Genomic DNA, 26072 nt, shown 5'->3' on the forward strand with positions numbered 1-26072 from the left:
CATTAAGCCAAAGAACTTCTTTTGCAGATGAGAACATGACTCCAAGATGAGGACATCAGCCCTTCCTACCCTTGGCGCCTGCCTGAGATGAACCCGGTACCCCCCTGCTCTAACCCCTATCGGGGGTGTCACTAAGACTTGAGATTTCCGAGACTTGTGGATATGACCATTCACTGTGTGTGTTTCACGTAGCTTGCTCTGCCTGTCCCACACATTTACACTCTTTCCGAGAATACCATAGTTGTATCAGAAGACATGTAAAAATTTAAAAGTCTATATCTGAAAAGTATACACTTGGTGGTGCTTTTTTAATTACTCACCACTGTCGATGGCCAGAAAGAGGGCAGTGTACACGCTGTTGTGGACGAAAGGGGACTCACGGTCCAACACAGCCATGGTGTCCACGGTCCCATTGATGGGGTTGATATTCAGCCAGCCTGCGGGGTCCTTGTAGACAGAATACCTGGAACAAAAAATCCCAAACAACATAAGGTCACATTCAAACTAAATTCAGAGATGCTTTCTAGATACTGGTCACAAGTTGCATGCTAGGAGCCGGAAGGAGCATAACACAAATCCAATACCATGTTTATGGTTACTTCATTCAGAAAGTCCTGGCTGACCCCCACCTCTGGGCCAGCTTCTGGGCCAAATGCTTTGCACGCTCACCCTCTATGTCCGCGAGGGAGAGGATGCGCTTGTTATCTGCCCAGACTCCAGTAGCAGCAGGGCAGAGTTCACAGCCACTCCCTGGCTCTGAGCCTAGTTTCTTTTACCACCTGGGTGCATTGTGGGCCAGCCATCTGGGGGCAGTACAGGCAGAGTATGTGGCAGCTGGAGAAGTCATTACTGCTGATTGAGAGTCACCTCTGATCAGAGGATGTGACATCTGAATGGAGACAGGAGGAACAGGCAGGGTGTTGTCAGAGAGTGAGAGGAGCAACAGGTCAGCAACAGAGAACAATCATTGAATGCATAGAGCGGAAGTGTTCACTAGAATGGAGTTCCATGAGGGGGAACTCCATTCACTGTCCTGACCTCAGTTCCTAGAATAGTGCTCACCACACTGTTGCTGTTAGCTTTCATCCAGTCTGACTCATGGCAACCTTATGTACAAGAGAATGAAAAGTTGGCTGGTCCTGTGTCATCCTCAAGATCACCAGCATGCTCTGGTACATCGTTGCAGATATAGTGCCAGTCCACCTCACCGAGGGTCTCCCTTGTCCTGGTTGGCCCGCTATTTCACGATCCCCTAGTCAGACAGCCTTCTGTTGTGATCCATAGAGTTTTCCTTGGTTAATTTTTGGAAGCAGATTGCCAGGCCTTTCTTCCTAGTCTGTCTTAGTCTGGAAGCTGTGCTGAAACCTATGCACCACGGGGGGCTCTGCTGGTATGTAAATACCAGTGGTAGAGTTTCCAGCATCACAGCAACACACAAGCCAATCACAGTATGACAAACTGACAGACAACTGGTGAGCTTAGCATATAGACAACGATTTATAGATATTTGCTGAATAAATGTTTAGGAACTTGAATGTTGTGATCTGAACATAGCTCTGCCAGGGGAAACAAGGTAAATGAGTTTCGAGAGGCAGATTGGGCCGGATTGTAGAGCCTGAACAAATGTGATAGGGATCTATCTGGATAAGAGGAAACCATCAAAGAATTTTTAAATGTTATACATTTTTTTTGAGGTTGCAAAAGTAATACATGTTCATTGTCAGAAATGAAAGTCTCACTGAACAAGACTCAGATTTGTTTGCTCCAGGTGACTTGAGTGATGTGGATTGGCTCAGTGCCTCGTTACTAGCTGCTCCAGCCAGTGGTGTCCTTCCATGCCACAGCTGGAGCAGTATCCCCCTGAAGAGACACGAGAACTCGATCGTGCATCAGTCTGGCCAGGATGCTGGAATACGACCACCTCTGCCTTCCTAATTTAACCAACAGGATTGCAAATTTCAAAAGAAAGAGTTTGGAACAAATTACCACCCTAGTCTTCACAGTATGAGTCCCTGGGTGGTACAAACAGTTAAGTGCATGACTACTAGCTAAAAGGTTAGCAGTTTGAACCCACCCAGAGGTGTCTCAGAAGAGAGCCCTGTTGATCTGTTTCTGAAAGATCACAGCCTTGAAAACCCTGTGGAGCAGTTCTACTTTGACATACACAGGGTCACCTTGGGTTGGAAGAGACTTTGATGGCAACCAACAAGTCATCACAGTGGGGACGCGATCCTCTTTGCAGATGATCAGGTCAGTGAGTCTCTAGAGCCCAAACCAAAAGGCATCTTACTGTGGGACACAGGACCCAGAGCAGACCTGTGGAAGGGGAGCTACTTGTTGATGATGGGGACCCTGTTCTGACTGTGAGCCACCCAGGCACTGTGTGAAGACCTTGCCCATGTCTCCCCGTTCACCCTGACAACTCTAAGTAGACATACTCATTCTGGTGTAACAGAGGGAGAACTGGCCCTGGCAGGGGCCCCGTCCTCCAACCAGGCCACGCCAGTGAGGCAGTGATAGACTTTGACCACAATCTGGATGACTACAGAGGCTGTGCTTCTGACGCAGACAGGCAATGCTTATCTCAAAGTAAGTTTCCTTTGAATGAATTTTGAACTAGATTTGATGGAAAAGGAAAATTTGAGGGGAAAAACAGGCAGGAAAGCAGATTCAGATATAACTGGTCTATGCTTCCTTCTTCAGGTAAACTTGAGCGCAGAGGAGGAGTGCACCCCAGCTTAGGGGCGCTCTAAGAATAACTCCATTTAAGACTGGGCCTATGGGACCCAAGGCCACAGCTACATCCTCTGGCCCTAGCCCTGTGCTGCCTGTCCACGGCTCTGTGCTTCCATCCCAGACACAGGACAGAGAGGGCCTTCCCTCAGCATGTGTTGGGAGTCTAATAAACTAAATGGTTTCAGAATCCATGTGTTCCACCACGCCTTCACACCCCAACCCCAACCCCAACACGTGCCTAAGAGCGTATATGGGACTCAGAATGTACACCACCACTCTGAGCTTGAAATCCTGGTTCCATAAAATTGGGTGGGTGGAGGGGGGGAACCATTAGCAAAGCCTTAAGTTAGGCTATGGGTTAAATAGGATTTTGTAAAAACCTAACTATCAAATGCCATATTTACCTTAGGAAAATGCTTTCTAAGTTCCAAATAAGTGATTGGCTGATGGTTTTCGAGTGTACCTTATTGCTGAGTTAGGAACTCCCCCTTCTTCTGGGCATTGTCCTAGAGAGGGTCACTTGAAACTCGGCTAAAAGATATTTGAGTGTTTTGGATTGATTTTTCATGTGACCTGTTTGCTGGCTGCTGTAGGAAGTTACTGAAATGCTGACTCACGAGGTTTCATTGATGGTTGTTTTGGGACACAGACCCCAAACATGGATGGATTAAACTGTGACGCCCCCCCCAGAATATGTGTTGGAATTCTTACCCCTATACTCATGAATGTGAGGGTTTTTTGTTATGTTAATTAGCGCATACATGAGTATGCTGGGTTCTAAATCTAATCACTTCTGAGTTATAGAAAGAGCAGAATAGACACAGAGACACATACACACGGGGGCCAACAGACACTGTGTGAGGACTGCCTACAAGCCTAGGACCCAAGGAACACCTGGGGCTACTGACAAGGGAGAAATCACTGTGGCCAACGCTCTGATTTGGACTTTTGGCCTCCAGAACTGTGAGAAAATAAATGTCTGTTCTTTAAAGTCACCCACTTGTGATATTTGTGTGACAGCAGCACTAGCTAAGACAGGAGGGTGACCCTACTGATTTCGTGGGGCAGCCGTGGGGCACAGTGGAGGGTTCCTTGTGAGTTGCCCACCGCTACATGCTGTGTGAATCAGACCACAGATATGCTAGTGGACACTGGGGTCAGGCCATTCAGCCCAGTATGTCCTCTCCTAAAGTGATCCACACTGTCCCCTCAAATGTTTGGGAAATACCTGACTCAGCTGAGCCCCAGGGACCAATGGCTAGTAATCGTAAGGCTGGCAGTTGGAACCCACCCAGTGGTGCTACGGAAGAAAGGCCTGGCAATTTGCTCCTGTAAAGATTATAGGCAAGAAAACCCTGTGGAGAAGTTCTACTCTGTAACAAATGGGTCGCCATGAGTTGGGATTGACGCGATGGCACAAGACAACAACAAACATGGACTTCTGCACGCTCACTTGCCACCTTAATTATCATTTCACTATTTCTTAAAAACAGAAAAAGATGTTATTACTCATAAATATGAACTGCTTTAAAAACACGATTCTTTCATTTAAATTGTAATTTTCACTTCCACCTTGCAAACATCCACTGTCTTTCAAGACTCAGCTCAAATGTCTCTTCTGGTCATTGAATGATGCTCCCTTTTAGAACGGACCCTTCCCTGCTCTAAGTCTTTGCTGGGCACACACACATATTAAAGCATCTGCTAGAGTATGACACACGCATTTACCTGTCTGCTGCCTCCACCGGACTCAGCTCCTGGACGTCAGCACGATATTAACTTGGCTGTGACCACTGAATGTTTACTTGTGCCCAGCTCTGTGCTAAACACCTTACAGGCATCCCCACATTGATTTCTGTGATTCATAACAACCTTATGAAACTGGTATCATCCCTTCTTTAAAGACGAAGAAACCAAGATTCAGAGAGGCTTAGCAAGTTGCCAAACGCAGCACAGCCAAGAAGTGGTGGAGCTGGAAGTCCACCCAGGTCGGCTGGATTCCAGGGGCTGGGTTTAGCTAGTCTGCAGCCTGTGCCTCAGCGGCTGGGTTTAGCTAGTTTGCAGTCTCTGCCTCAGGCATAAGACCAGGTGCTGGCCCTTCTGTGCCCCCCAGGGATGGTGCCTGGCCTGTGCTTGTGCCAGACAATCCTTATTGCATCTTCCCTCTTTTAGCTGGAAGCATCATGGGAATGGAAAATACAAAGAACGGCAGCATTTGATTCCTCTCTTATCAGGTAACAAGTTCACAGCCAAGCCAGAAGTGATTTGCGATGGTTCAACATATTTGAAATAATGAAAAATTTAAATGGACTGTACTTTATTGCCTGATTACTCAACTCAGCCTTTAGAATATAAATAAAAATGGAATGAAATAACCTGGCTTTTCACACTGGCAAACCAGCAACGTTCTTGGTTTCTCCCTCTATTGTTTTTTGTCACATGATGCTACAATTTTGCAGTGCAATTAACACGATTGCTTCTTTCATAAAAGGAGTGGTTACGTTCAATGAAATGCTTGGAGGTATTAACTTGGAAGCCAGCCTCTAAAAACAGTGCCCAGCGCAGTTAGGCCTGGATTCGTTACACTTCCACAGAAAGAAAGGGCTCGAGAGGTTTTACAGGGTAGCGTTTCACTATTTTTCTTCCTAAACAAAGTAATCAGGTATCCATAGCTGTGCTATTTAATTGCGTTTTTACTGGGTCCTTTAATTTTATTTCCTTCTATTAGCTTATTTTTTTGGTGCCTCATCCCTGGGTGGCACAAATGGGTAAGCACTTGGCTATTAACTGAAAGATTGGAGGTTCAAGCCCATTCAGAGGTGACTGGGAAGAAAGGCCTGGCAATCTGCTTCCAAAAGATCACAACCATTGCAAACGCTATGGAGCACAGTTCTACTCTGACACATATGGGGTCACTGAGTGGAATCTACTCAGTGGTTTGACTTTATGGTTTCCTACTGGAGACCTTGCAGAGGAGCCACCTGTGTCTCAGACCCCAGTGACGCCTGCCTTAACACTCCTAAGCACTGGGACCCAATTACACTTTGCCCTGCTGTAATCCAAAGCAAGGGCTGGGTGGGGAGTCCCCGGATGGTGAAGAGAGTTAAGCACTCGGATACTAATGGAAAAGTTGGTAGTTCAAATCCACCCAGAGGCACCTTGGAAGAAAGGCCTGGTTATCCACTTTTGAAAAACCAGCCACCAAAAGCCCTATGAAGCACAGTTCTACTCGAACACACATGGGGTTGCCATGAGTCAGAATCAACTAGATGGCAACTAGTTTGGGTTTTTTTTGGCTTTCAGGGCTGGTGGAAGACACAGACTGCATAAAATGGTGGATGTGACCCCCCTCCACACACACCAGAAAGCTATCTAACAACGCTAAAGGTGAGAACAGCTCAAACCACCAACCAGCCTGCCCTCTCACCTCTGTCCAGTCGGCCTTTTCAACCCTTTGGCCAGGCTTGCTATGTAAATCTCTGATATTTTCAAAGCTGTCTCTTTAATAAACCTCTCAGTGTAAAAACACCAGTGTGCAAGATGTTTTCTGTGCTTCTAGGCCTGAAAAATGCATATGCCTTATTAAATTGGAATTTCCAGGCAATTTATCTGTAATGTGAACTTTGCTTGTTACGGGGGGAAAAGAATCAAATTAAAAACAGAGCTCATTTCAGCCTGTAATATAGCTTCACAGAAGCTGCGCCGAGCTGCTTGCCAAGCCTCAGCCTCTTCTCGATGTTGGCTTCACGGCCAGAGGGCAGCCTGATTAGCAGGATCTGGCATCACAGGCGGTGCAGAGAGTGGGTGGGGAGCACCCAACTGGGCTCCGGCCCTGCATCATCCTGGGAAGGAAGCTGCCAGGCAAGAGAACAGGACAGGTGGAACCCGCCATGGCCAGGGGCTGCCAGGAAGAAGGAAAAGGCTGAAAGATTTGCCAGGTTTCCCATCCTATGTGCTTCTTGGGCTTTCTTTGGCATGGGACCCGTGTTTATGCAGCGTAGGTGCCAACACTACACAGTTCAGCATAACATTTCTTCTATTTTAGACTTCAAAACATGTTGTATGGTCACCCGGGTGGCATTAGGGCCGGGAGAGCCAAACAGTTCGATGCAGTATCATAGAGAGACCTGAGTTGGGGGTCATATGGAAAAACTGGGCTGCTTAATGCATTGTGTTGACTCATTTATCCACTTGGACAAAGTTAAGTGTTGGTTGTCTTTCTGATCTCAGTCACTAAAAGAAATTCACAGTGAATTAAAAAAAGCCAAACTGTAAAACTACAAAGGTATTAGAAGAAAATACAGGCACCAGCCTTTGCAACAGAAATAACCAAGGATTGGTTTCCACAATGCAGAAAGCAGTTCTATCAGCAAAGGATAAACTAGGCAGTTGGGAGTAAAGGAAATGCAGGTGGCTCCACGATGTTAAAAAGGGCCCGCAAGCTCACTCGTAATGAGATCCCTAGGAGGCTCAGCTTCTGTGGACCTGCAGTGGACCCAGATACCGAAACCAGCAGGTTGTGTGAGTCTCTTTGGTTGTCGTATGAATAGAAGGTGGGACCACTGGGGCTTGTCTTTTGCCTGGACCACTGCACCTGTTCCTCTGAGCCTATTCCACCTGCTGCAGTCCATTCTTCAGAGTAGCCAGGGTGATCCTTTAAAAATTTAAATCATATTGTGTGAGCCCCCTGCTTCGGATCCTCCAATGATGTCCCTTTGGGCACAGAATAAGATTCCCCCTCCTGCCTGTGGCCTCCAAGGCCCCACAGGATGGATCCAGCCCCGCCCAACTCTCTACTCTCAGCTCCTACCTCTTTCCTCACCTTCTCTGAGCTGCAGACACGCTGTCCTTCCTTTCATTCCTTGAAAAACACCAAGTTCATTCTTGCCCAAGGCCTTCCCCACTTGCTTCCCTTAGATTGTCTCGTGTCTGTCTCCTCCTCAGTAGGGTCTCAGCCCCAATTCGGAGCCTCCCCATTCCTTACAGAGACCCCTGCTGGCTGCCCTCCTACAGCCTGTCTCCTTCCCTAGCTGGCTTCCCCACTTAGAACGTAAGCTCCCTGGGGCAGCAACCTCAGCTGTCTTATTCAACCCTCCATCTCTTTTGCCTAGAAGAGGATCTGCGTCATGATGAGTAGATTCTTCATGAACGAATGAATGAATGAATAAGTACCAGCCTCCCTCAGCATGCTTTGATCCACCCATGTTCTGGGTATCCCAGAATTCTCAAGGCATTTTGTCCTGAGACCTCTCTCAGAACACAGACCATTTCTCTTTCCTTTGCAGCCAAACTCCCACCTCAGTGCTATTCCGATGTCCCTTCAGTGGGCTCAGACCTTGTACACACTGTTGACAAGGGGCTTGGCAGTAGGTTGGTCCATGTGTTGGGGTCTCCAAGATGACCCAACCCAGTGATTTGCTAGGAGGACACTCAGAACTCAGCATAAATCATACTCGTGGCTGATACTACAGTGAAAAATCAGCAAAGGGAAAAGGTACATGGGGCAAAGTCCAAAGGAAACCAGGCGCAAGCTTCCAGAATCCTCTCCCAGTGGAGTGATACAGGATGTGCTTCATTCCCCCAGCACGAGTTGTGACAACATGTGTTATCAATCAGCAAAGCTCATTAGAGACTCACCTTCCCAGGCTTTTACTGGGGCCTGCTCTGTCTAGTATGTATCAAAATTCCAGACTCCCAGAAGGAAGGTGTTCAGTATAAACTACACTGTTCGCACGGATAGTTTAGGCACAGTGAACCACCCTTATCAGTTACGTGGTGGGAATCCACCAGAAATCCAAGACCCCAGTCCAGGGTCAGCCTAGCATGCAGGCGTTCCTGGGAATGCAGCCTCAGACTGGCTCTGTTAACTCTTTTCTGCCCAGTTCATCATCAGAACAAGGAAACTGTTGGCTCAGAAGAAATTCTACTTACCTTTAAAAACCAACACCAAACCCATTGCCATGAGTCGATTCCAACTCATAGTAACCCTATAGGACAGAGTAGAATTGCCCCACAGGGTTTCTGAGGCTGTGATCTTTACAGAAGCAGACTAACACATCTTTCTCCCGCAGAGCGGCTGGTGGGTTTGAATTGCTGACCTTTAGGTTACCAGCTGAACACTTTAACCACTGCACTACCAGGGCTTCTTACGTTTAGATAGCATTTAATTCCCTTTTCTCCTGAAACCCTTTTAATGCAAGAGGCCACATATCCAAACCCTTGAGGTTGCTAGAATGTGCTTGGTAGGCACCCTGGTAGCTGACTCTAGTCCCACTCATGCTTACCTGAGGACACACTGATTTGGTGTTCTGTGTTCACTGTAGAAAATTCAGACAATATAGATAGGCAAAAAGAAGAAAATTAAAATCATCCCAATCCACCCAGAGAGACACATTATTAAAATTTTGCTGTAGAGGCTTGTAGCCTATGTGTGGATATATACATGCACACGTGTGTGCTTGTAATCTAACTATACTGTTCACTCACTCATTTTGAGTAAATATTTACAGAGTGTCTTTAGGTGCCAGACACTGAGCTTGGTATTGGGTATACAGCAGTAGATTCCCCGCCTTCTTGGAGCTTCAACTCCAGCAGGAGAGACAGGATATTAATAAAGAATTACACAAATGGTTAGTTAATTACACTCGTGATGAGGGCCACAAAGGCAGTCTCTTTCACATAATAAATCATGTGCTGTCAAAGTTTTTCTATTTTTCGATATTTACTTTCTGCCGTCGCGTCTGGATTTGGAAGCACATACTCACCAATCATTTCTTAGGTGCCGCAAAACATGTTATTGGGTGTCATCACCACGTCAACCTGGGAGGTAGACGCTATCACCCTCACTTTACAAATGAGGAAACAAAGGGTCAGAGTGGTCCAGTAGCTTGCCAAAGTCACACAACAACTTTTAAGTTGTAGGACTGTTTCCAATGTACATGTCTCTGTTGCCCACACATACTCTCCTTTTTTGTGTTTACTTTGAAAATAGCCTGTGGGGATTGGCCAAGGAGCCCTGGTGGCGCAGCAGTTAAGCACTTGACTGCTAAACAAAAGGTTGGTAGTTTGAACCCACCAGCCACTCTGTGGGAGAAAGATGTGGTAGTTGGCTTCTGTAAAGATTACAGCCTCGGAAACTCTATGGGGCAGTTCTACCCTGTCCTCTAGGGTCGCTATGACTTGGAATTGACTCAGCGGCACAGTGGGTTTTTTAAGGAGTCCTGGTGGCACAGTGGTTAAGTACTCAGCTGCTGACTGAAAGGTCAGTGGTTTGAACTCACCAGCCACTCCACGGAAGAGAGATGTGGCAGTCTGCTTCCGTAAAGATTACAGTCTCGGAATCCATATGAGACAGTTCTACTCTGTCCTACAGGGTTGCTATGGGTCGGAATCGACTTAATGGCTGCGAATTTGATTTGGTTTTGGGACTGGTCAATCTTCTATGTCGCTGGCTCTCCACCTTTGGTATGTATCAGAGTTACCAGGTTCACCGAAGGGTAGTAAAGCCTCTCAATTTCTCCAAGTTCTCTGGGGGGTTATGGCACACCAAAGTTTGAGAACCACTGTTGTATGGATAATGGTTAAATTCTGAGCTGAAACCCAGGACTTATGCCCCATAGTTGGGCTTTCCTTAGGTGGGGAGAACTGAGGAACATTGGACTAGAATCTACACAGTAGTAACATTTCCTAAAAAAAAACACAACCATTGAATTCATATAACAGTTTCTTAAAGTCATATTTCTGCTCATAAAAATCATATACATTTGAGAAAGATTTCATATAATAGAGCACATACATATGGATTTAATGCCATTATCACTAGAAATTCTCAAATAATATTGGCGTAAACTCTCCTTTGATTGGAAGGCTCATCTTGACAATTTCCAAGTCAGGTACTAGTACAAACGACTTGGTTATAATACAGATAAGAAGGAATTTGTATCTGAGAAGGCTAAAAAATAAATGAGGTCTGAGAATGATCTACTCTCAAAAACAGTCACTCAGTCACTTTCCAGTTCCAGTTGTCGTCCAGTCTGACTCATGGCAACCCCATAAGTGTCAGAGTAGAACTGTGCTCCATAGGGTTTTCAATGACTGGTTTTTTGGGAAGTAAATTGCCAGGCCTTTCTTCCAAGGCATCTCTGGGTGGACTCGAACCTCCAACCTTTTGGTTATCAGCTGAGCACATTAACTGTTTGCACCAGCCAGGGACTCCCTAAGCCACTTATTGCTTTTACTAACAGGAAAGAAGAGGGTGGGGCCGCAGCTAGCGGGACACTAATCGTGCAGGTGATCATCAGGGATCAAGGGCGTGCCCGGCGGCCAAATGTCTGAGGACCACCATTCTGAGCTTTGACCCGTTCCTGTGTACTCCCTGAGCTATTCCTCAGTCGCCTATGGGAAGTCTGTGTGCTGTCCCCTCCTGGGGCCTGGCATGCACTGAGCCTTCCTTGCTCAGACGGGGGAACTAACATTTCCCAGCACCAGCCACATGTCAGCTCTCTTATACGGCATCTCTGAAAACCTCCTCACAACAGTTCCAAGCGTGGCCAGTCCGCTGCTCACTTCTCTCAGCAAAGGTCACACTCCGTCTCTAGCTGGGGGCCATCAATCCTTTGTTATCATCTACCAAAGGTCTCCTTAGAATGGCAAAGGTCACACTCCATCTCTAGTTGGGGGCCATCAATCCTTTGTTATCATCTACCAAAGGTCTCCTTAGAATGGCTGCAACTGAACCTTCTTGTGCCTGTGACAGGTCTTTGTGGTAAGGAGCTCTTTCTAATCTGGCTTCATCTCCATTCTGCAAATTTATTTCCAGAGATTATTTACTAAGTCGTTCCTTCCCCCTATAGACACACGTCTGAAACCTACATGAACACAGCAGTTTAATTAATGACAGGAGGCAAAGGCTTTTTCCCGGCGCTGCTTTATGAGTATCTTTAAAGGGTCACCCACCACCTCTCTGCAGTGTGTTGTGCTGTGGTGGCTTGCGTGTTGCTGTGATGCTGGAAGCTATGCCACTGGTATTTTAAATACCAGCAGGGTCACCCATGGTGGACAGGTTTCAGCAGAGCTTCCACACTAAGACTAGGAAGAAAGGGCTGGTGATCTGCCTCTGAAAATCAGTGAGTTAAAACCTTATGGAGCACAACAGAACACTGTCTGACTCACCTGCTTTGGACATCTCATTAGGAGGGATCAGTCACTGGAGGAGGACATCATGTTTGGTGAGGTAGAGGGCCAGCGAGGGCTAGGGAGACCGTCAGTGAGATGGACTGGCACCGTGGCCACAACGATGGATTTAAGAATGCTGGTGATTGTGAAGATGACGCAGAGCTGGGTAAGGTTTCATTCTGTTGTACATAGGGAATCAAGCTTGGCCCATGGCCCAGCTCCCATGTCCACCCAGGGCCCTGCAGCCTGCTCCCCTGGGATCACCCTCATGCCCCCATGGAGGCTACTGGAGCCAAGTTTCCTCCTTAAGCCCATGTGCTGGTGCAGGGCAGGGTGGAAGCCAGGCTGGGACCAGGACTGGCCAGTGGTGGGAGTCAGCATTTCTGGGATACATTAAGGGTCTCCCAGAACTCTATCACATAAGCAAGGAGGAAGGGTGGTGTGCAGTATCTGGGGATCTCTCACTCTGGGAGACTTGGGGCAGCCAACGTGAAATCGCAGCCTCTCTTCCTCTGTTTTTTTCCCATGCCCCGTGTGCTCCTGATGCTCTCTCTGGCTGTGAGCCCCGTGGGGCTTGCACCTGTCTCCCAGGAGTCCCATGTGATCAGTTGGTTACCCAACTTTAATAACACTTTATTACAAAATTAAGTCCCTGGCCTGTGCAAACAGTTGAGTGTTCAGCTGCTAACCTGAAAGTTGGTGGTTTGAACCTACCCAGCAGCCCCATGGAAGAAAGGCCTGGTGATCTACTTCCATAAAGATGACAGCCAAGGAAACCCTGAGAAGCAGTTCTACTTTGTATCACGTGGGGTCACCATGAGTTGGAACTGACTCCACGGCAATAGGTTTGTATTAAAAAACTAAAAAGAAAAAAGAAAAAAAAGTATATGAGCTTGGGTGAGGGAGACCCTCTGCGCATGTGGCCTGGGCTGGGCCTCTCCCACCCACGTCTCAGGCCTAGCCAGTTGCAGGTCAAGTTCAGCACTTGTCCATTTAAGCCAGAGGCGTGGCAGTAGCTGGGCCAGGTGCTCTGTTGCTTGGGGTGTGTTATCTCAGAGAAACATGCTCATTTTGAGAGCAGCTGGGATGTCAGAGGACCAACCTGCAGAAGTTACTCACCAGCTCTGGACTTGTGCTGGGAGCTGGTGCTTATTGGGTGATTCATCGGCGGCCATGCCCTTGGCTTCAGCACCTGGCCTGTGAGCCCCATGCAGAGCAGGCTGAGCAGAGGCATCAGTGCTTTCAGGAAGACGGCGGTGAATGAGGCCAGCTGCCACAGGGACTGCAGCGGGCGGGACAGCTGAGCCTGAGCTGTACCTTGAAGGTCAGGGCACATGCTCTGGTCAGCTGCCAGTGAGCTGAGCTTCGGAGATGGGGCTTCTCCCTCAGGTGGAGTCCGGGCAGTGAGCTGCGGAGATTGCTTCTTACACAGGCCAGGCAGCCGGGAGAGCTGGGAAGCTCTGGAGAGCCACGTGGGTCACATGGAGAGGAGAGAACTCACCATGCATGGCCCCTAGTTTGGAAAGACCATCCCCAAACAGGTGACTCTTCTGCCTACTCTCCAAAAAGAGGGAAGTGGGTGGTTATGTTCTACCCTGGGCACTTAGAGCCACATATTCTCAACACTGGTACTGATTTTGTACATTCATCTAATATATATTTATTGAGCACCTACTATGTGCCAGGCACTCTGTTGGGGCTGCGGAGACAGCTGTGGAGAAGGCAGAAAGCCTCCTGTCCCCATGACCTGCATCCAGGGCGTTTATCCATTTATCATTCGATGCTGTCACTTTCGTATTAGATCTGTCATGTTCACTGCTGTCCCCAGAGGCTGGTGCAGGGCCCAGCACACAGTCTATGTGGAACGAATGAGTCAATATGGCTGCTTTGAGGTGGAATATAAGAAGACTACCCAACGACCCCAAAACATCTACTGTGAGCCTTGTTATATCAAAAGCAGTATCCACAATGGGCATTTAATGAGCGCCTGCTCCATGTGAGGCAGCATTTAATTTCCCATGATCCTTCATGACAGTCAGTATGAAAGAATTCTACTCATTTCATTTCACATGTTTTCCTAGCAGAATGGGTTAATGTCTAAAAGCTAGGGAAGGAAAATTTATATCAATCCCTTCCAAACTGACTTCCCAGAAGACCCAATAAGAACACGTGTAATTCTTTGCTCCCAATAAGAACACCTGTAATTCTTTGCTCCCAATAAGAACATGTGTAATTCTTTGCTCCTTTCTTGATTGTTCGGATTTTTTAAAAAAAAGAACACCACCATATACATTTAGTATCTTGACTTTTTCATCCAGATAAGATTAATAGAAAGTCTTGGGTTAGCCCAGAAGAAGGAGGAATCTCCAAATTTGTCAGTCCCTGAAACAACATTCTAGAGGGAAATAAAGGAAAATCCCTAGAACTCTACATATTCTTCTATCCATATTCTTTTTAAAAATAATTTAGCCTGAAGAAATAACTAAAAGGCAATTTCTAACACTGGGGAATGCTGGGTAAATAAAATCACATGGGTCCCTCCTTTGCAGGACTTCTCAGAGCCTTGAATATGCAGATTTGCACTGTGAACATCTGAGGGCCTCAGAATGAAGCATTTCTCAAACTCATTTGACATAAATATTTAGCTGCAAAAATGGTCCCTCCATCACTGCTTATGATAGAAGAAACAAAAACTAGAACCCAGGTAGATGCCCATCAAAAAGAATTGATTATCTAGATAATGAAACATAAACAGACATTGAAAACCATGAGGGACAACCATGACATGGCAAGATGTCTACGAGTGTGAAATGAAAAGAAGAGATTAAGACCTTATCTATATAAAAATACAGTATGCTGTTATTGTTGTCGTGTGCTGTGGAATCGATTCTGGCTCAGCACAACCCTGTAGGACAGAGTAGAGCTGCCCCATAGGGTTTCCTAGGCTGAATCTTTACAGAAATAGATCTCCAGATCTTTTCTCCCAAGGAGCAGCTGGTGGGTTTGAACTGCTGACTTTTAGGTTAGCAGCTGAGTGCTTAAGCGTTGCGTCACCAGGGCTCCTTATATAGTATGAAAATATATGTGTATAGAACAGCGAGGACTCACAACAGTGCGCTTGCGCACTGCCCTCTTCTTGCAAACATCAGTAACTGGCTAAGCAATCTTCCCTTCTGAGCCCAAAGTCAGCTTTAAAATCCTTCCACCCCATGCCCTGGTGGGCTAAGTCCCTCTTATTCATAGTGCTCGGTACACGACCCCAGACCCGTTTGCTACCCCTGGCTGAGAAAGTGTCTTGAAAGCGAATGTTAGTAGCAGATGCAGTATAACCATGATAATGCTAATAACAGCACTAATACAACAGTAACTAATATTTATGGGGCACTTACTCTGTGTCAGAAGTGTCCTAAGCACTTTAACATGAGCTATTACATGACATGAGTGAGTTCATTTAGGTCTAACAGTGACCTCACCAGGTATAGATTATTGGCCCATTGTACAGGTGAGTACACAGAGGCACAGAGAGGTGAAGTAATTTGCTCCAGGGCACACAGCTGGTTCCTGACGAAGCAGGACAGCCCCAACACGCACACACTTCACAGTGCGGCTTCACTGCCTACCGAGCGAGGTCTTAGAAGTAGTTACATCTGGCTGATGGGGTTTATAGCTTTCTTATTTTGCTTGTCTTAATTTCTAAAATTTCTACAATGAGTGTGTATTTGTTTGCAATAAGAAAAAGTAATACAAAGGAGTCTCTTCTTACACCTCCACATCCCCATTACCCTCTCGGCAAAGTCAGCTTTCTTTGCTCTGTGCAACCTTACTATTGGATATACGGTGGCCCTGGCGATGCAGTTGTTAAAGCGCTAGGCTGCTAACCAAAAGGTCGGTGGTTAGAACCCACCAGTGGCTCTGTGGGAGAGAGACCTGGCAATCTGCTTCAGTAAAGCTTACAGCCTTGGAGTCAGACAGTTCTACTCTGTCCTACAGGGTCACTATGAGTCACAATCGATTTGACAGCAATAGGTTCTGTTCTTTTTTGGGGGGATGGGGGTATATTTATGATATTTTACCTGCACACAGACCAAGAAGCAGCTTTTTGAACAGAACAAAGGGATATTGCATGGTTTAACATCAAGAGAGGTGTGTGTCACAGTAGTATCTTTTCACCATACTTTTTCAATCTGTATGCTGAGAAAATAATCTGAGAAGCTGGACTATATGAAGAAGAACCTGGCTTCAGGATTGGGGGAAGGCTCATTAACAACATGCAGATGACACAACCTTGCTTGTTGAAAGTGAAGACTTACTTGAAGCACTTACTGATGAAGCTCAAAGACCACAGCCTTCAGTATGGATTACACCTCAACATAAAGAAAACAAAAGTCCCCACTACTGGACCAATAAGCAACATCATGATAAATGGAGAAAAGACTGAAGTTGTCAAGGATTTCATTTTACTTGGATCCACACTCAACACCCACGGCAGCAGCAGTCATGAAATCAAAAGACGCGTTACATTGGGCAAATCTGTTGCAAAAGACTTCTTTAAAGTGTTAAAAAGTAAAGATGCCACTTTGAGGTCTAAGGCACTGACCCAAGTCATGGTCTTTTCAATTGCCTCATATGGACAATGAATAAGGACAACCGAAGAAGAATCGATGCCTCTGAATTACGGTGTTGGCGAAGAATATACCGTGGACTGCCAGAAGAAAGAACAAATCTGTCATAGAAGAAGTACAGCCAGAATGCTCCTTAGAAGCAAGGATGGCGAGACTTCGGCTTACAAATTTTGGACATGTGATCAGGAGGGATCAGTCCCTAGAGAAGGAGATCATGTTTAGTAAAGCAGACCGTCAGCAAAAAAGAGGAAGACCCTCAATGAGATGGATTCACACAGCAGCTGCAACAATGAGCTCAAGCATAGCAAAGATTGTGAGGACGGCGCAGGACCAGGCAGTGTTTCCTTCTGTTGTGCACAGGGTCGCTGTGAGTCGGAATTGACTTGATGGCACCTGACAACAACATTTATGATATTTATGTTGTGTGTGTATAACACTATATATATGGTGTATATATCATATACACATATACGATATAAACACTACGTGTATGATATACATGTAATATACCAATTGCTGTCAAGTTGGTTCCAACTCATAGCAATCCTAAAGGACAGAGTAGAATTGCCCCATAGGGTTTCCAAGCCTGTAAATCTTTATGGCAGCTGACTGTCACATCTTTGTCCTATGGAACAGCCGGTGAGTTTGAACCGCCAACATTATCGTTAGCAGCTGAGTGCTTTAACTACTGTGCCACCTGGGATCCTACATGTACTATAAAAAACCCATTGCCATCAAGCCAATTCCAACTCATAGTGACTCTATAGGACAGGGTAGAACTGCCTCATAGGGTTTCCAAGGCTGAAACCATCTCCCTCCAACTGGGTGGCTGGTTCATTCAAACTACTGACTTTTCCATTAGCAGCCAAATGCTTACCACCGCACCACCCAGGGTGCCTTAATATAAATACATATAAAACATTATATGTGGTATACATACATATAGAATGCATTTGTATTATAGCATGTAAATACTAGGTTGAGTCATAAATTACCATTTTTATTGGTCATAAACTGTCAAATATCAGCAATTTTTTATGGCTCAAGCTGACATATAAATGTATATACACTAAAAATGACAGGTCATTGTTTTCCCTCTACTGGACAGCATTCTCGGAGGGCCAAGAGACACTTCTTATTTATCTTTGCTTCCTCTTCTCCCCCGGTGCCCACTGGTATTTGGAAAACACTGCTGACTCAATGAGTACGTTACTCAAATGAGCATTTTGAATGCCTGTTCCAACTGAAGCCTTAACATAGTTGACGTCAAGACCAATTCACTCATTAAAAAGAATTACCTTGAGCATATCGGCAGGAGCTATTGAACTGTGCTTGGAGACTTTTTCTCCTCACTTCATAAGATCTTAAACAGAATGTCTTCTCGAAAAACAAACACTGCCACACATGTACATGCAAACACACACAGACATTCACACGTGCATACATATACATGTGCAGGTACACACACACACAAGCATACACTGTCATACGCAAACACACAGCCCAGTGCCACTTAACCACTGGAAAGCTGCACCATGCCTCTCACAACGCTCGGGCTTGCACTGCAGGCCAGCGAATGGGGCAGCACCTTCTTCTGGGGCCCTGCGAGTGGACCAAGGATTTCAAACCCATCATTAAGGACGGACTCCAGGAGGCACAGAATGATGGGATGTGTGGTCCCAGTGCCTGTCCAGTGTCCTGATCCCTCTGTCCATACATCATGCCCACTCCTGCCTATTCAGACATGGCTCCTGGTATCCGAGTGTATGACCCTGCCTAACGCACTCCTTTGGAGGAATTGTGAGTCTTTGTATAGGCACACTCTTATAAAGCTTTTGCTACACAAGCAGCCAAAGGAAAGCACCTTCCCTCAGGCAGTTTCCGGCTCTTCCCTTCAGTGCACAAGTCAAGCTCAACCCTTGAATCCCAAAGGCTCCTTGAAAACGCGGGCAGATGAGCAGAGGGCTGGACAAACTGCCATCTCCTGAAACAATAGCCTCACTCCCGGGGCCTCCTGCTTCCACTGCTGAGCAAGGCTGTCAGTGGAAGCTTCGAGGGACTTGTTCCCAGACCCTGTTGGTTCTCAGCCATCACATCCCAAAACTGCTATCTTTCTTTCTTCAACAGCTATCCTGAGACTTCTAAGCCCTCTGAACATGACTTTGTCTTTTCAGAGCTCCTAATGTCTATCTGGAGGAGCCCTGGTGGTGCAGTAGTTAAGCGCTCTGTTGCTAACAGAAAGGTCAGCGGCTCGGACCCACCAACTGCTCCACAGGAGAAAGATGTGGCAGTCAGCTTCTGTAAAGATTACGGCCTTGGAAACCCTATGTGTCAGTTCTACTCTGTTCTGTAGGGTCCCTGTGAGTCGGAATCAGCTCCATGGCAAAGGCTTTGGTTTTGGAATGCCCATTTATTTACTAACATTCCTTTTTTTTTTTTTTAATTAATTTTTATTAAGCTTCAAGTGAACATTTACCATTCCAATCAGTCTGTCACATGTAGGTTTACATACATCTTACTCCCTTCTCCCACTTGCTCTCCCCCTATTGAGTCAGCCCTTTCAGTCTCTCGTTTCGTGCCAATTTTGCCATCTTCCCTCTCTATCTTCCCATCCCCCCTCCAGTCAAGAGTTGCCAACACACTCTCCAGTGTCCACCTGATTTAATTAGCTCACTCTTCATTAGCATCTCTCCCGCCACTGACCAGTCCTTTTCATGCCTGATGATTTGTCTTCGGGGATGGTTCCTGTCCTGTGCCATCAGAAGTTCTGGGGACCATTGTCTCTGGGATTCCTCTAGTCGCAGTCATACCATTAGGTATGGTCTTTTCATGAGAATTTGGGGTCTGTATCCCATTGGTCTCCTGCTCCCTCAGGAGTTGTCTGTTGTGCTCCCTGACAGGGCAGACATCAATTGTGGCCGGGCACCAAATAGTTCTTCTGGTCTCAGGATAATGTAGGTCTCTGGTTCATGTGGCCCTTTCTGTCTCTTGGGTTCTTAGTTGTCGTGTGACCTTGGTGTTCTTCCTTTGCCTTTGCTCCAGGTGGGTTGAGACCAATTGATGTATCTTAGATGGCCGCTTGTTGGCGTTTAGGACCCCAGGCGCCACAATTCAAAGTGGGATGCAGAATGTTTTCATAATAGAATTATTTTGCCCATTGACTTAGAAGTCCCCTCAAACCAAGTTCCCCAGACCCCAGCCTCTGCTCCGCTGACCTTTGAAACTTTCATTTTATCCCGGAAACCTCTTTGCTTTTAGTCCAGTCCAATTAGGCTGACCTTCCTTGTATTGAGTGTTGTCTTTCCCTTCACCCAAAGCAGTTCTTATCTACAGATTGATCAATAAAAAGCCCTCTCCCTCCCTCCCTTCCTCCCCCCTTTGTAACCACAAAAGTATGTGTTCTTCTCCGTTTTTTCTATTTCTCAAGATCTTATAATAGTGGTCTTATACAATATTTGTCCTTTTGCAACTGACTAATTTCGCTCAGCATAATGCCTTCCAGATTCCTCCATGTTATGAAATGTTTCAGAGATTCGTCACTGTTCTTTATCGATGCGTAGTATTCCATTGTGTGAATATACCACAATTTATTTACCCATTCATCCGTTGACGGACACCTTGGTTGCTTCCAGCTTTTTGCTATTGTAAACAGAGCTGCAATAAACATGGGTGTGCATATATCTGTTTGTGTGAAGGCTCTTGTATCTCTAGGGTATATTCCGAGGAGTGGGATTTCTGGGTTGTATGGTAGTTCTATTTCTAACTGTTTAAGATAACGCCAGATGGATTTCCAAAGTGGTTGTACCATTTTACAATCCCACCAGCAGCGTATGAGAGTTCCAATTTCTCCGCAGCCTCTCCAACATTTATTATTTTGTGTTTTTTGGATTAATGCCAGCCTAGTTGGTGTGAGATGGAATCTCATCGTAGTTTTAATTTGCATTTCTCTAATGGCTAATGATTGGGAGCATTTTCTCATGTATCTGTTGGCTGCCTGAATATCTTCTTTAGTGAAGTGAGTGTTCATATCCTTTGCCCACTTCTTGATTGGGTTGTTTGTCTTTTTGTGGTTGAGTTTTGACAGAATCATGTAGATTTTAGAGATCAGGCGCTGGTCGGAGATGTCATAGCTGAATATTCTTTCCCAGTCTGTAGGTGGTCTTTTTACTCTTTTGGTGAAGTCTTTAGATGAGCATAGGTGTTTAATTTTTAGGAGCTCCCAGTTATCTGGTTTCTCTTCATCATTTTTGGTAATGTTTTGTATTCTGTTTATGCCTTGTATTAGGGCTCCTAGGGTTGATCGTATTTTTTCTTCCATGATCTTTATCGTTTTAGTCTTTATGTTTAGGTCTTTGATCCACTTGGAGTTAGTTTTTGTGCATGGTGTGAGGTATGGGTCCTGTTTCATTTTTTTGCAAATGGATATCCAGTTATGCCAGCACCATTTGTTAAAAAGACTATCATTTCCCCAATTAACTGACACTGGTCCTTTGTCAAATATCAGCTGCTCATACGTGGATGGATTTATATCTGGGTTCTCAATTCTGTTCCATTGGTCTATGTGCCTGTTGTTGTACCAGTACCAGGCTGTTTTGACTACGGTAGCTGTATAATAGGTTCTGAAATCAGGTAGAGTGAGGCCTCCCACTTTCTTCTTCTTTTTCAATATTTACTAACATTCTTGCCTTTTAAAATCTCCTACGTTGACATTTATTTTGCAAAATTGAGTATTTCTCCTCTTCCATATGGGAAGATGGGAAGTCGCTCCCTGTGAATCTACTACTAAGATGGCGTCTCTGGAATGGTTAGTGGGGTTGATGCATAGGTATGTGATAGAGCAAGGAGAATAACATGTTAATAGTAAAAATCTAGGTGATGGCAAATGGGTACTCACCATCCTTTCAACATTTTTATATGCTTGAAATTCATCATGTTGAGAAAAAAATAGATGACTAGGGTCTTCATTTTTCTCTTCGGAAACTAAGCAGCTTCCCATCTCATATTAAAATCTTTCTACTAAGGGATCAAGAACCTTTCAGGAGACCACATATTGATTGATTCCATTTATGTGAAATGTCCAGAATAAGCAAATCCATAGAGACAGAAAGTAGATTAGTGGTTGCCTAGGGCTGGGGTGGGGTGGCTAGAGAGGAGGAATGGGGAGTAGCTGCTGATGGGTACAGGGTTTCTTTCTGGGGTGAAGAAAATGTTCTAAAATGGGTTGTGGTGATGGCGGCACAACTCGGTGATTTTACTGAACACCACTGAATTGTACACTTTAGGTGGGCGAATTGTATGGGATGCCAATTATATCTTAACAAAGCCGTTACGTATAAGAAAAGACCTCCAAAGAAGTGGGTTCTCCATGTTCTCTAAGGTTATCAGAGCAAAACAAAACAAGACAAAATCCAAACATCCTTCTCCAGAAGCTTTTCAAAATTTTCTACTATTGAATTATAGAGGGGCAAAAAATGGCAAGAGTTTTTTTTATATTCTTTCATTTAGCCTGCTTGGCATATGCTGAGCCAAACGAAAGTCTCCCTAAGTCTTAGCTGCAGGATCTTCACTCATAGTTGCAAGGACTGCAGCAGAATGTGCCAAAGATCAGTACTGCCTTGGTGAATGAATGAATTCATAAATGAATGAGTAAGCACCATGTTCTCTGACTGGCCTTTCTGATCAATCCACCCCATTGTCTTTGGTTTTTATTTTATTTTTTAAAATAACTTATTTTATTTGTTATCATCGTTGAGAATTTACACAGCCAAACATACACCAATTTAACAGTTCCTGCCTGTATAATTCACTGACATGGATTACATTCTTCCAGCTATGCAACCACTTTCACCCTCCTTTTCTGAGCCGTTCCTCCCCCATTCACATAAACTCGCTGCCCTCTGAGTTTCCTATTTAATCTTTCAAGTTGCTGTTGTCAATTTGATTCCATATAGATAGCTCTTAAAAGAGCATAAAGCTCAAGGCAAACATTTTTTACTAGGTAAGCTAAACTATTGTTTGGTTTTAAAGAGACTTCAGGGGATATTTTTGGTTTACAGTTTAAAGATTATTGCAGGGGAATAGTTTCAGGGGTTCATCCAGCCTCCATGGCTCCAGAAAATCTGGGTTCCATGACAATTTGGATTTCTGTTCTGCAATTTCCCCCTTTTGATCAGGATTCTTCCCTAGACTCTGATCAAAATATTTAGTAATGGTAGCTGGGCACCATCCATTTCTTCTGGTCTCATGGCAAAGCTTGCAGTTGTTCACGGAGGTCATTAGCCACACATCCATTTCCTCCTCCTACACCTCTTTGTCTTTGAGTGAACATTCATCCAAGAAGGTCACACTTGTTTCTTCTTGCTATCAATGGTCCTTGTTCCTCCCAAACCCATATAGAGGCTCTGGTTCTGTCACAAACTTGCCTTGTGACCTTAGGTACATTACTTTAATCCTTGGGCCTTGGTTTCCCATCTATAAAATGAGGGACACATGAAATGATGATCTCTACTGTTTAACTCCAATAAATTATGACAATCTTTACCAAAGTGATCATTATTCAGTGATGAACAAAAAGTTCTAAGACTGTCCCTGTTGGGCAAATCCAAACCGAAGTCCCTGGTAGCTTTTTTTCTACATGAAACACAACATTTTACAATGTAGTGTAAGCGCAGCAAGTGAAAAGGCAGTCATTAAAGGTGAGACAAATAAATAGCCAGGAAAGAATGCCTGTATAAATTGCTCGCTCTGACTTCAGGGGGATAATTTTTTTAAAGTGAGATCATGAGAAGAAGATTTATGTCCTCAGACCCAATGCAAATGCAGCGTTTGTACAATATCCATTTATCAGTGCCCAAAGACCTGATTTATGACCCAGCCATCCTATTTTGTATTCTGACTGGCTCAGAAAGTTAACTGACAACACAGAAAGAAATATCCTCCGTCTCATTGCGGATGACGGATTACAAATGAGCACAACTCGATTTTCTGCTGTGGAAAATTAGTGTTTTGAAACTCTCATTAGGAATTAGTCGTTAAAGCTGTTCCTAAATTTGACTGTTTGGCCCATAGCTTTGTTGTTGTTTTAGTCATTTAATTTCCTGACAACGTCAGAAAGTGAAATGACTGCCTCCAATTTAGAACATTCTAGGTTGACTTCTTCATCTGGATAGAACTCCAAATTGGGTGCCCAGGACACGTAACACTGCATGTCCTCTGGGTGCCCATGTATGAAAAGGTGAGTAACTCTGAATTGTGAGCAGTGCAAGTAGGATCATGAGTCGGCGGTTCCAGAATTATGCATAGCACCCCAACCTAGTCAACACGAGGCCCCCTGCTGGCCTGGAGGGGTAGATACAGCTGGTAGATACATTGCCAGCAAGGCTCCTGATCTCCCCAAATATTAGTGGAGAAGACCAAGTCAATGTTTCCTAGACTGTGAGCCTTTCAGCACTGCGTGCCAAGTTGAATTGTGTCCCCCCAAAATGTATGTTCAACTCCTAACCTCCAGTACCTGTGAATGTGGCCTTATGTGGAAATAGGGTCTTCACAGGTGTCATTAGTTAACATGAACTCATAAAGGAATAAAGTAGACACTAATGCAATATGAATGCTGTCCTTACAAAAAGAGAACAAAAGGCAGAGACAGACTGACCCAGAGGGAAAATGGCCAAAGGATGATGAAGGCAGTCACTGGAGTGATACAACCACAAGCCAATGAACACCAAAGATTGCTGGCAACCACCAAAGGCTGGAAGAGGCAAAGGGAGGATTCTGGTCTGGTTCAGGCTGCCATCATCTCCTATGTGGCCTCCCAGGCTCTTCTCTCTTTCTCCAAAGTCTGATATGATCATAACATGTTTTGAGTCAGTTCTTTAGGTGCTCCCCACTGCCCACAGATCAAGGCTCAAATTCTGCATGGGGAGACCCTGTAGAGTCCTGCCACTTGTTTACCGAACAGGCCTAGCTAGTAAGCCTCTTCCCTCTACCTGAAATCCTTTCCGTCGTTCACCCCCAATCTCAGCTCAGCCCCCACTTTATTCCTCAGCTCTTGCAGGCAGACAGAGATGTGCCTTTCTCTCTGCCCTTGTCATATGGTCTTGTTTTACACATACAGATCTTATATTGACGGTGTTTGCTCTAGACTAAGTGACCCTGGATGATAGAAGCCATTATGTCTTGGTTTTGTGTATCTCCAGAGCCTGTGAACTAAGGGCTAACTCAAATTTCTGGAGGGAATGAGGGTACCCAGAAGGGAGTCCCAGGGGGAGAATGAGCCTGCAGATGGTAGGAAGGCTGGGAAAGCACACAAGGGTTCACTCAAAGGCCAAACCAATGCAGCAGCTTCTAGCCAGGTCTCCCAACTGAATTGCCCTGGTTGCAACATAGCCCCTGCTCACTTGGCATACTGGGTCTCTGCCAAGCTCTGTCCATCACTAATCTTATCTTTTGGGGGAAGCTGGCACTACTCAGGTGGGGAGGGGGAGGTAAGGATGTGGGTTTTCAGGAGAAATTTTCAGGAGGATTGTAGAAGACAGGCTCTAACATAGTCACAGGAGGTTTGAACTAGGAAGAAGCCCTCCCATGGTAAAGCTGAGGTCGAATTTCATCCATCCATGTGCTCATGCACTCATGCATCCATTCTCCATCTTCCATCTGTCCACCCATCCCATCCACCCATCCCTCCGTCCATCCATTTCCACTCATCCATCCATCTATCCACCCATCCATTCGTTCAATACTCATCCATCCATGCATCCATCCACCATGCATCCATGCATCCATCCACCATCCATCCAATGTATTCATGAATGTATCCATTCTTTCAGTATTTGTTATGTAGCTGTAATGTATCAGGCACTATTCCAAGTACTGTATATATGACAGAGAATAAGATGTGGAATTCCTGCTCTCAAAGAACTTATGTTCTAGAAGAGGGAGAGAGATCATAAGCAAACAAGTAGACAAACAATACTACAACTTCAGAGAGTGATATGTGCTCTGAAAGCCATCACACTGGGCACTGCTATAGACAGTGGCTGTGACAGGCGGGCAGTCAGGGAGGGCTGCTTTAGGGAGGGTGACAAGGAAAATTTCTCAGAGGAGGTGACAGGTGAAGCCTAAATGAAAAGGAGACAGTCATGTGAAGAAGGGGAGAGGGTGCATTCCAGGTAGAGGAAATGGCACTGAGCTGATGAGGGAGTGAGGAGCCTCCAACTAACCGAGTTAACAGACAACCAGCTTGGGACAGTTGGTGGAGTAGAGACCAGTCAGTAGTACCCACATTCAAATCCTGGCTCTGTGGCCCCTGAGAGAGGTCCTAGCCCTTTGGAGCAGTGGTTTCCCTACATGTAAAATGGAGACACGAAAACCTTCCTCTTAGGGTGGTTGTGAGGATGGACTCATAGCTGGGGCATGGTCCTTGGTATGGGGTAGGTTCTCAAGTCCAGATATTTTCTGATCTTTGTGCCAAGTGCAAGTCATTGCATTTTTGACATTTGCGTCATAAGATGGGCAAAAAGACTGATCACCTCGGTTCTGGTC

At 45.4% G+C, this 26072-nt stretch overlaps 1 protein-coding gene across 2 annotated transcripts in view; it reads right to left on the reverse strand.

The window, feature by feature from the left end:
- The window catches only part of CDH13 (cadherin 13), a 1235721-nt gene that overhangs the window by 37368 nt on the left and 1172281 nt on the right, over window positions 1–26072 (reverse strand). For both annotated transcript variants that reach the window (XM_023558128.2, XM_023558126.2), the window contains exon 11: window positions 321–463. In XM_023558128.2, the coding sequence (XP_023413896.2) occupies window positions 321–463 (143 nt within the window). The remainder of the gene's footprint in view (window positions 1–320; window positions 464–26072) is intronic.

This window comes from Loxodonta africana, chromosome 21, assembly GCF_030014295.1.
Source record: "Loxodonta africana isolate mLoxAfr1 chromosome 21, mLoxAfr1.hap2, whole genome shotgun sequence".
Classification (NCBI taxonomy): Eukaryota; Metazoa; Chordata; class Mammalia; order Proboscidea; family Elephantidae; genus Loxodonta; species Loxodonta africana.